This window comes from Coregonus lavaretus (assembly GCF_964263955.1).
Source record: "Coregonus lavaretus genome assembly, chromosome: 19".
NCBI classification, from domain to species: Eukaryota; Metazoa; Chordata; class Actinopteri; order Salmoniformes; family Salmonidae; genus Coregonus; species Coregonus lavaretus.
In genome coordinates, this window is record NC_140006.1 from 40844051 (window position 1) to 40856159 (window position 12109).

Below are 12109 nucleotides of genomic sequence, written 5' to 3' on the forward strand. Positions count from 1 at the left end.
CGTAACAGATTCTCATTTTGGGAACAGAAAACTGTATTGAGATAAAATGTTTCATCGAAGTGAAAATTAGCAGAATGTCGGCCAAAATCCATCTTGTTCCATCTTCTCCCACTGCCGACCACTGGGCTTCCTCTCACTACCATATTTGGATGCTTCACATCACAGGAGGTTGGTGGCACCTAAATTGGGGAGGACCGGCTTGTGGTAATGGCTGGAGCGGAATTAGTGGAATGGTATCAAATACATCAAAAACATGTTTTCCATGTGTTTAATCCCATTCCATTTCCTCCGTTCCGGCCATTATTATGAGCCAGCCTCCAATCAGCAGCCTCCTGTGATACATATATGAACAATAGCCTAAATCAGCGTTTCCCAAACTCGGTCCTGGGGACCCCAAGGGGTGCACGTTTAGTTTTTTTGCCCTAGCACTACACAGCTGATTCAAACAATCAAAGCTTAATGATGAGTTGATTATTTGAATCAACTGTGTAGTGCTAGGGCAAAAACCAAAATGTGCACCCTTTGGGGTCCCCAGGACCGAGTTTAGGAAACTCTGGCCTAAATGCAGGCAAATTTTGATGTGGGCAATGAGGAGATTCTAAATCTTTACCCCAAGGGGGGATGCGTGAAGGGCGTTGCCATGGCATTTCCATTGTTTTGGTAGAGTTTGATATATCTCTCTTTACCACATCTATAGGAGTGCAGGCCAGAGTGATCCTCACATGTATTTTAATTATGTTTGCTTTGCCTTTTGTGGTAATACTTTGAATTAAAAATATAAAAAGAGTGGCCTTGACCCTGAGAAAGCTCCACATGAGGCTGTCGAATCGTAAAGATAACCGTTTGTGAACAGTGTCTGTCTGAGGAGGGGGGGGGGGGGGCTGTCAAACCAGACAACCATATTGTGAGGGGAATGCTCACTTCATCCCCCAAAAAAGAAGAGGAACTCACTAACATAGGACTTAGGAATTAAGTAAACAAAGTATTAAGATACTTAGCTAAACCGCTAATTTAAGAATCTCCCTGGTGTAAACCGGGATTTATGTTCGGCTTGTTTGCACGCTGGATTATGGAGTCACTGTGAGGTGAGTTTAACCTTATCAACAGCTCTAGCTATAAATTCCATGGTTTGTTCCCAGAGAATGGACAACATGAGATAAAGGCTCACGACAGGGCCGGCCAATAACAGCGTCTATAACGCTTCAAAGGTAAACAATAATAAATTACAATGATTACATATTTTTTACTTTTACAACAGAATAAATACAGCACACACAATCACTTATATATTTAGAAGCCTAATCCTGGAGTAACAGGTCACGGTACGTAACCACTCATATTACTGTACTGTATTACCCTAATATTACCATAAAATAAATATATAATTATATTACTGTAATAGAAAATCTGGATCAATTTGTGATAAATACATATATATAAATATATATAAATATATATATATATATGTGCACACGTCAGGGAGAAGGGTACGAAGTCTGAATTCCGCCACAGTCATAGTGCCATCTAGTGTTTTGCAGAAAATCAGTTTAGAAAAAATATATATACTGTACTGAGCATGTGAATTCACAGTAGGACACTCAGCTGTAAACACCGACTTCCTTGTGAGAGAATATGGAATGTATATGGTATCAATATGGTCATATATGGTGACGGAGAATGTTTTTTTTATGCCTTTGTTCCTTTATTGGACTGCTTTCTTGCTTTTTTTAAATCGTACATTAGTTTGGTGCATGTGATAAAAGCTTCCTTTTAAAATCATTTCCATTTTACATTTTATACAGTTAGCTATCCCATTCTGAGCCAGTGAACAGCAAGGTGATTGGGAATCATTATAAATACTAGTCAGAAAAAGTACACATTTACACCAGACACATTTTTCTTCTATAATTTTATTGCATTTCCTCGTAAGATAACATGTACAGCCCAAACACAAACAACCATGCAGGCGTCCATGTGGATGCCATGTTATGAATGCAAATCATACGTCTGTTGTGGACTGAATCAGGGAGTCTCTTAGGCCCACAGAGGCATGTCAGCGCACAGCTCTTGGCTCTGGTCGGTGACGGTCATCACGTCGATGTTGATGCCGTTGGAGGTGAACACGTTGTACAGCTCCTCCAGTTTCTCCTCAGAGAGGGTGGGCTCTCTGCTCAGGATCCAGGCCAAGTCCGCGTGGAAGGTGCCCAGGATGTCCGTGCAGCCGTAGACCACGGAGTAGCCCTCGTAGTCGGTGGACAGCACCCAGTAGTTGCCGGGGGGAGAGTCTGCAAGAGATGAGAACATATATTCAAATACATTTAGTAGTTTGTTAACGAGAATAATTTAAAAAAGATATATGGTCCATCCTCCCTTTCCTATAAATATTGTTACGAAACCCAGAACTAGCCTAAGGATAGTGTTGCACTCTCATTGTCTAGGGGTCCAAGGCCTAAATAGCTGGTCTGTAACCTGAATGAATGTGTGCATTTATGTGAAAGATCTGCAGACGCGCCTTGGTGTTGAATATACAGTTGAAGTCGGAAGTTTACATACACCTTAGCCAAATACATTTAAACTCAGTTTTTCACAATTCCTGACATTTAATCCTAGTAAAGATTCCCTGTCTTAGGTCAGTTAGGATCACCACTTTATTTTAAGAATGTGAAATGTCAGAATAAAAGTAGAGAGAATTATTTATTTCAGCTTTTATTTATTTCCATTCCCAGTGGGTCAGAAGTTTACATACACTCAATTAGTATTTGGTAGCATTGCCTTTAAATTGTTTAACTGGATCAAACGTTTCGGGTAGCCTTCCACAAGCTTCCCACAATAAGTTGGGTGAATTTTGGCCCATTCCTCCTGACAGAGCTGGTGTTACTGAGTCAGGTTTGTAGGCCTCCTTGCTCGCACACGCTTTTTCAGTTCTGCCCACAAATTCTCTATAGGATTGAGGTCAGGGCTTTGTGATGGCCACTCTAATACCTTGACTTTGTTGTCCTTAAGCCATTTTGCGACAACTTTGGAAGTATTGCCCATTTGGAAGACCCATTTGCGACCAAGCTTTAACTTCCTGACTGATGTCTTGAGATGTTGCTTCAATATATCCACATTATTTTCCTTCCTCATGATGCCATCTATTTTATGAAGTGCACCAGTCCCTCCTGCAGCAAAGCACCCCCACAGCATGATGCTGCCACCCCCATGCTTCACGGTTGGGATGGTGTTCTTCGGCTTGCAAGCAACCCCCTTTTTCCTCCAAACATAACGATGGTCATTATGGCCAAACAGTTCTATTTTTGTTTCATCAGACCAGAGGACATTTCTCCAAAAAGTACAATCTTTGTCCCCATGTGCAGTTGCAAACCGTAGTCTGGCTTTTTTATGGCGGTTTTGGAGCAGTGGCTTCTTCCTTGCTGAGCGGCCTTTCAGGTTATGTCGATATAGGACTCGTTTTACTGTAGATACTTTTGTACCTGTTTCCTCCAGCATCTTCACAAGGTCCTTTGCTGTTGTTCTGAGATTGATTTGCACTTTTCGCACCAAAGTATGTTCATCTCTAGAAGACAGAACGCGTATCCTTCCTGAGCGGTATGATGGCTGCGTGGTCCCATGGTGTTTATACTTGCGTACTATTGTTTGTACAGATGAACATGGTACCTTCAGGCATTTGGAAATTGCTCCCAAGGATGAACCAGACTTGTGGAGGTCTACCATTTTTTTCCTGAGGTCTTGGCTGATTTCTTTTGATTTTCCCATGATGTCAAGCAAAGAGGCACTGAGTTTGAAGGTAGGCCTTTAAATACATCCACAGGTACACCTCCAATTGAGAAGCTTCTAAAGCCATGACATCATTTTCTGGAATTTTACAAGCTGTTTAAAGGCACAGTCAACTTAGTGTATGTAAATGTCTGACCCCACTGGAATTGTAATACAGTGAATTATAAGTGAAATAATCTGTCTGTAAACAATTGTTGGAAAAATTACTTGTGTCATGCACAAAGTAGATGTCCTAACGGACTTGCCAAAACGATGGTTTGTTAACAAAAAATGTGTGGAGTGGTTGAAAAACGAATTTTAATGACTCCAACCTAAGTGTATGTAAACTTCCGACTTCAACTGTACATGTGCCCAGGGGGACATCAACCTTACCTTAGTCCAGGGTCAGCTCAGTCTTTCTTGACGTCTTGGTCGTCCAAGCAGATTGTTATTTGTTCAGATGGTGACGAAACATGAATATGTACAAAAAGGAAAAATACCAAAGGCCCAAACTAAACAAACCCATCAGCCTCACAGCTCTATCTGCTGCTTCTCTGACTGACCATCACCTTCATTGGCAGAACCTGATGTGCTTATCAACCAAGGCTCAGCATTTGGACAAGGTTGCTGCTGCCCCCTGGGGGATGGAGTGTGGGAGTGTATCCTGTCAATGTGTTTGCCTAACTGTGTGCTAACACTACACCACCTACTACATAACACTATACATATACATACACATACAGGCCTCAGATCAGACATGAGTCAGAAACAGACAACATAAGAAGTCAAATGGACTTATATAGGTCTACCTCACAAGAATGTTGAGACCAATATATTAGACTTGAGGTGTGTTTACCCTCGAAGAAGGTGACTTGCAGCTTGGCAGGCTCAGAGGGGTCCTTGGCCTTAGCATAGCCAGTGATAGCACCGACCGTGTTATCAGCACTGAGAGAAAAATGGAGAGAGAGGTTAGAGGGTAAACACATTCAACAATGGCGTTTTCTAAGGCCTACTAACTCATGGGCCCCTACTCAATCAATGGCAGATAAAGGAAAACAGCACTTGCACGTTCACTGGGAATGATTTACGCTATATCTGAGGTGATAACCTTGTTAACCGACTCACCCCCAACGTAAGCTGTGGGCATTTTCATTGGATAATGACATCACATCCCACCTGTCCTTCAGTTACCATTCTGAGTAAACCCACAGTGCGGTTTTCCTTTAACTGTATTTGATTGAATAGAAGCCTCAGACTTGGGTTTATAAAGGATAGCCTGGTCTCATGGAATGAGATACATTTTACATTTACATTTGAGTCATTTAGCAGACGCTCTTATCCAGAGCGACTTACAGTTAGTTAGTGCATACATTATTTTTTCATACTGGCCCCCCGTGGGAATCGAACCCACAGCCCTGGCGTTGCAAACGCCATGCTCTACCAACTGAGCTACATCCCTGCCGGCCATTCCCTCCCCTACCCTGGACGACGCTGGGCCAATTGTGCGCCGCCCCATGGGTCTCCTGGTCGCGGCCGGCTACGACAGAGCCTGGATGCAAACATTTAATTTAAAGGTGAAGTCAGAGATGCATGAAGTAAACAGCAATATCGGCTCGATTTCCAACAATAACTAACAGCATTGAAGCACGAGGCAAAACTTCTCTGTTGTTTCAGATCCGGCAGCTATCACGTCGTAGCTATGGACGCTATCGTGGCAACGTCATATCGCTGAAGTCTCAGTTTAATGTACAAAAATGTACTTAAAAAAAAACAACGTTTTAACTTGATCTCTTTAATGTACATACAGCAGCTCCCTGTTGAGGACACCAACGACTCCGGGGCTCTTCAGGGAGTAGGTAGCAGTGGTGCACTCGCCCTTCTGGAAGACGGCAGGAAGCTTCTGGATCTCGTACCACTTGCCCAGATACTGTACCAAAGACAAAGGTCAAAGGTTATATGACAATGTTATGCTATGGTACGGCTTAGAGCTCCGGGGTTAGGTTTCCCCTATGTACAGATCTAGGCTCAGCTTCCCCTCCCCCAATCATAACCTTAACTATTAGTGGGGAAAATGACCCAAGATCAGCATCTTTTTATTAAAGTGGAAATAGGAACAATCTCTCTTCCACTTGTGTAATAACACAAATGCTCAAACGCATTACTATGTAATGACAAAACAATTACTAAATGAATAGGTAACAATTTATGAATACAACGCAGGAGGTTGGTGACACCTTAATTGGGGAGGACGGGCTCGTGTTTAATGGCTGGAGCTGAACAGGTGGAATGGTATCAAATACATCAAACACATGGTTTCTATGTATTTGATGCCATTCCATTTGCTCCGTTCCGGACATTATTATGAGCCTTTCTCCACTCAGTAGCCTCCTGTGGAATACAGTGTTACTCAAGTAATGACACTGTTACTACAATGCTACTGCACATGCATAAGAGCAACTTCATATACAGTAATAAAAGTTAGGTATAGTCACCTTGGCGGCATCGAAGTTAGCTTGGACGGGGGGTTGGGGACATTTTCCAGGGCGTAAGGTCTGGGCGTTAGCTGCCAGAACCGACAGCAGGGTCAGAGAGAGAACCTGTAGAGACTGCATCTTAGATCCTGGGCAGGAACAGACACAAACACACACAGAAAAGCAGAGACATTTTCACCAACTCCATTGGAGGACAATGCAAATTGACTTCGGAAATACAGTACTTAATTAATATCAAAACCTTTTAGGGGAACAGAAAAAACATGTTGTATAAGTAATTATCCTAGACTCGTGGTAAAGCAAGTTACATTTTACATCAGAAGTATGTTAGGAATGTAATGCATTGTGGTTAACAACTACAGGCCTACAGAGTGCTTCATTCGTAAGGCAATGTGAAATGGCAGAGCTTAGAGCATCAGAGAGAGAGATAGGGGAATGGGTCCTACTTACCTGTACTTCAACTCGTTTCAGTGATGTTCGGTGGCTTATAGACGCCTATTTATACGTCAAACTCATTCATTATGCGGCTGACGCATCTCCCTCTTTGCTTTCATGTCGGGTTTTCTCAGAACTCAGAATTGAGAGTGTGTGTGTTAGTGTTTGTATTGGGGTGGCGGGGTGTGTGGGAGTGGTTGGGAATATGGCACCTGTTCAAATTAGTTAGAAACAAACTACTGGCTGCCTCTGCTAGGGACTGACATGTTATTGGTTTCGGTTGTTACACAAGTGGAACAACACGCCACCTTGCAGGGCCCATGCCCCAACGAATTGAGACTGTTCTGAGGGCAAAAGGGGGTGCAACTCAATATTAGGGAGGTGTTCCTAATGTTTTGTACACTCAGTGTATGTCCTTATGGGAAACTTGTTGCTCGAGTTACACGCCGAGTTAGAAATTGTGCATTTGCTCCATTCTCAACCTTGAGAGGAATGACATGTATGTCTCCATTTTGGAAGTGGAGTGGAAATGACTGAAAATGGCTGGTTCATGTACGGCTGTTTAACCAAGAGTAACAAGGCAACAGTAAACATGTCATCCCCCACGAAGGATGCAGCGCCCCGCCTTGGGCCAATTAGTGACAATTATTCAAACTTATTCAAACTTATGTTGGGTGAATTAATGGGAGAGAGAAAAAAACCAGATCAAGTCTTCTTAATTGTCAACTGTATCTGTATGGAATTACAGCCTATAGATCAGGGGTGTCAAACTCATTTTAGCTCAGGGGCCACATGGAGGAAAATCTATTCCCAAGTGGGCCGGACCGGAAAAATCATGGTATATATAACTTCAAAACAGCAACTTCAGATTGTTTTCTTTGTTTTAATATGATCAACATACAACATAAAGCTGGAGCCTGAGGACAGTGTGTCCAAAATAGTACAAGCACAACATCACTATTGATCATAAAACACCTCAAGTTTATTTGAAAATTCTAAAGAAAAAGAACACACAAACACACAATGCCTCAGTGATTAACAGAACTGTTTCACAGATCACAGAACTATATCAGGGTGTCATTTCTCAGGCAGAAATGTAGATAAAAATAATGAAATCCTGTTCCCCAAACAAGTGCAACAACCACAGAGTCAAGAATAGGTTAAATATACAAATAAAATAAAATCAATTAAAAACAATAGCACATCAACATAAAAACATATAAACATAAATCTGAAAGCGTTGCTCAAACTCCCGTAACAGTCCAGTTATTTTATCTTTGAACCGCTTCATGTCTGCCACATGTTGGGTCGCGCACACATTTTTCAGACAGGGGAAGTGAGCTGCATCACCACCGGCAAGTTGCGTCTCCCACAATGACAGCTTCAACTTGAAAGAACGTATGCTGTCATAATACTGCGTGACAACTTTGTTGCGCCCTTGCAGCTGTTTGTTCAAGTTATTCAGGTGCTCTGTAACATCCACCATAAATGTAAGGTCCGGCATCCATTCTGCGGAATGAAATTCTAACACTGGTTTGCCCTTTTCTTCCATGAACTGTTCAATTTCCTCTCGTAAATCAAAGAAACGCCTCAGCACAGCACCTCGGCTTAACCATCTTACCTCAGTGTGGTATGGCAGGCCATAGATGTGGTCTTTCTCTCTGAGAATGCTGTCAAACTGACGGTGATTCAGGCTTCTGGATCGGATGAAATGAACAGTTTGGATGACCACCTTCATGACGTTATCCATCTTTAATGACTTGCAACACAAAGCCTCCTGGTGCAAAATACAGTGAAAAGTCAAAAAATCACGTCCTCCATTTGCAGATTGCACTTTCTCTCTGAACTTTGTCACAACGCCTGCTTTTTTCCCGATCATTGAGGGCGCACCATCTGTAGCCAGGCTGACAGCGCGGGACCAGTTCACTCCGACCCTGTCCAGCGCGCCGACGAGTGCGGTAAAAATATCAGCTGCTGTCGTTGTATCTGTCATCGGCACCAACTCCACGAACTCCTCGGTGACGGTCAATGTGTCATCAACTCCGCGGATGAAAAAATGGCCAGTTGTGCAACATCTGTAATGTCCGTGCTTTCATCAATTGCAACCGAAAACGCAATAAATGACTTTACTTTTTGCTTCAACTGGCTGTCCAAATCCACTGAAAGATCGGAAATCCTGTCTGCAACTGTGTTTCTTGTCAGGCTGATATTTGCAAAAGCCTGCCGCTTTTCAGGGCACACAATCTCCGCTGCCTTCATCATGCATGTTTTTACAAATTCACCCTCACTAAATGGTTTTGAAGCCACTGCGATTTCATTAGCAATGAGGTAGCTAGCTTTCACTGCAGCGTCACTGATGTCTCGGCTGTGAGTAAACACAGACTGCTGTTTCTTCAGACCCGCCAACAGTTCATTCACCTTCTCTCATCTCCGCTGTCCTTGAAAGTTGTCATATTTGTCGGCATGAAGACTCACATAGAGGCGACGAAGGTTATATTCTTTCAGCACTGCAACATGCTCTGAACACACCAAACATACAGCTTTCCCATTCAATTCCGTGATTAAATAGGATGACCATTTTTTTTGGAACACTCTGCACTCTGCGTCCACTTTTCTCTTTTTTGACAGAGACATATTGGGGCAATGAGGGTGCCAAAGCACATAATGTTAAAAGTAGAAGCCGTAATAAATATTGCGGGCAAAACAAAGTAGCTCATTGGCTGCACGTGCTTGACCTACTTGCTCTGCCCCGGTATAAACAGTTTGCTTGCTTAACACAATTGCTATTGCGCCATCCAGTGGACGCAATTGGAACAGCAGTTTATTTTATTGAAAAATAGCAGCGCATTTTTATACCCCAAAAAAAAAAAAAATCCATACTCCCCTCTGATTTCATCGTGGGGGACAATGAGATCAGTGGAATGCAGAACGTGGGGGAAAGAACAAGGACGCTGGCATTGGCGCAAATTCAAAAAATTTGATCTCACAAAGTGAGACAACCATATTGTGAGGGGAATGTTCACTTCATCCCCCCAAAAATAAGAGGAACTCACTAACATAGGACTTAGGAATTAAGTAAACAAAGTATTAAGATACTTAGCTAAACCGCTAATTTAAGAATCGCCTCTATAACGCTTCAAAGGTAAACAATAATAAATTACAATTATTACATCTTTTTTTTACTTTTACAACAGAATAAATACAGCACACACAATCACTTATATATTTAGAAGCCTAATCCTGGAGTAACAGGTCACGGTACGTAACCACTCACATTACTGTATGTTGCCCCTAATATTACCATAAAATAAATATAGAATTATATTACTGTAATAGAAAATCTGGATCAATTTGTGATAAATACATATACAGTGAGGGAAAAAAATATTTGATCCCCTGCTGATTTTGTATGTTTGCCCACTGACAAAGAAATTATCAGTTTATAATTTTAATGGTAGGTTTATTTGAACAGTGAGAGACAGAATAACAACAAAGAAATCCAGAAAAACGCATGTCAAAAATGCTATAAATTGATTTGCAATTTAATGAGGGAAATAAGTATTTGACCTCTCTGCAAAATATGACTTAGTACTTGGTGGCAAAACCCTTGTTGGCAATCACAGAGGTCAGACGTTTATTGTAGTTGTCCACCAGGTTTGCACACATCTCAGGAGGGATTTTGTCCCACTCTTCTTTGCAGATCTTCTCCAAGTCATTAAGGTTTCGAGGCTGACGTTTGGCAACTCGAACCTTCAGCTCCCTCCACAGATTTTCTATGGGATTAAGGTCTGGAGACTGGCTAGGCCACTCCAGGACCTTAATGTGCTTCTTCTTGAGCCACTTCTTTGTTGCCTTGGCCGTGTGTTTTGGGTCATTGTCATGCTGGAATACCCATCCACAACCCATTTTCAATGCCCTGGCTGAGGGAAGGAGGTTCTCACCCAAGATTTGACGGTACATGGCCCTGTCCATCGTCCCTTTGATGCGGTGAAGTTGTCCTGTCCCCTTAGCAGAAAAACACCCCCAAAGCATAATGTTTCCACCTCCATGTTTGACGGTGGGGATGGTGTTCTTGGGGTCATAGGCAGAATTCCTCCTCCTCCAAACACGGCGAGTTGAGTTGATGCCAAAGAGCTCAATTTTGGTCTCATCTGACCACAACACTTTCACCCAGTTGTCCTCTGAATCATTCAGATGTTCATTGGCAAACTTCAGACGGGCATGTATATGTGCTTTCTTGAGCAGGGGGAACTTGCGGGCGCTGCAGGATTTCAGTCCTTCACGGTGTAGTCTGTTACCAATTGTTTTCTTGGTGACTATGGTCCCAGCTGCCTTGAGATCATTGACAAGATCCTCCTGTGGAGTTCTGGGCTGATTCCTCACCATTCTCATGATCATTGCAACTCCACGAGGTGAGATCTTGCATGGAGCCCCAGGCCGAGGGAGATTGACAGTTATTTTGTGTTTCTTCCATTTGCGAATAATCGCACCAACTGTTGTCACCTTCTCACCAAGCTGCTTGGCGATGGTCTTGTAGCCAATTCCAGCCTTGTGTAGGTCTACAACCTTGTCCCTGCCATCCTTGGAGAGCTCTTTGGTCTTGGCCATGGTGGAGGGTTTGGAATCTGATTGATTGATTGCTTCTGTGGACAGGTGTCTTTTATACAGGTAACAAGCTGAGATTAGGAGAAATCACTTTAAGAGTGTGCTCCTAATTCCAGCTCGTTACCTGTATAAAAGACACCTGGGAGCCAGAAATCTTTCTGATCGAGAGGGGGTCAAATACTTATTTCCCTCATTAAAATGCAATTCAATTTATAACATTTTTGACATGCGTTTTTCTTGATTTTTTTGTTGTTATTCTGTCTCTCACTGTTCAAATAAACCTACCATTAAAATTATAGACTGATCATTTCTTTGTCAGTGGGCAAATGTACAAAATCAGCAGGGGATCAAATACTTTTTTCCCTCACTGTATATAAATATATATATATATATATGTGCACACGTCAGGGAGAAGGGTACGAAGTCTGAATTCCGCCACAGTCATAGTGCCATCTAGTTTTTCGCAGAAAATCAGTTTAGAAAAAATATATATACTGTACTGAGCATGTGAATTCACAGTAGGACACTCAGCTGTAAACACCGACTTCCTTGTGAGAGAATATGGAATGTATATGGTATCAATATGGTCATATATGGTGACGGAGAATGTTTTTTGTATGCCTTTGTTCCTTTATTGGACTGCTTTCTTGCTTTTTTTAAATCATACATTAGTTTGGTGCATGTGATAAAAGCTTCCTTTTAAAATAATTTCCATTTTACATTTTATACAGTTAGCTATCCCATTCTGAGCCAGTGAACAGCAAGGTGATTGGGAATCATTATAAATACTAGTCAGAAAAAGTACACATTTACACCAGACA

General features: G+C 42.1%; 1 protein-coding gene across 1 annotated transcript; it reads right to left on the reverse strand.

The window, feature by feature from the left end:
- Positions 1 to 1892: 1892 nt before the first annotated feature.
- Positions 1893 to 6757, reverse strand: LOC311146731 (apolipoprotein D-like). The gene is made up of 5 exons (XM_084183292.1): positions 6699 to 6757; positions 6249 to 6376; positions 5562 to 5683; positions 4613 to 4701; positions 1893 to 2285 (listed from the first exon to the last, which is right to left on the reverse strand). Exons 2-5 carry the CDS (start codon positions 6366 to 6368, stop codon positions 2035 to 2037), a joined length of 582 nt encoding a protein of 193 aa, XP_084039418.1. The 5' UTR covers positions 6369 to 6376; positions 6699 to 6757; the 3' UTR covers positions 1893 to 2034.
- Positions 6758 to 12109: the final 5352 nt, after the last annotated feature.

Excerpts from the sequence above, each read along its gene's own strand:
- LOC311146731 (XM_084183292.1), bottom strand. The coding sequence starts at position 6,368 with ATGCAGTCTCTACAGGTTCTCTCTCTGACCCTGCTGTCGGTTCTGGCA. Across the intron at positions 5,684-6,248 it reads CTAACTTCGATGCCGCCAAG|TATCTGGGCAAGTGGTACGA; the intron begins GTGACTATACCT and ends TCTTTGGTACAG. Across the intron at positions 2,286-4,612 it reads GCAAGTCACCTTCTTCGAGG|ACTCTCCCCCCGGCAACTAC; the intron begins GTAAACACACCT and ends CATCTCTTGCAG.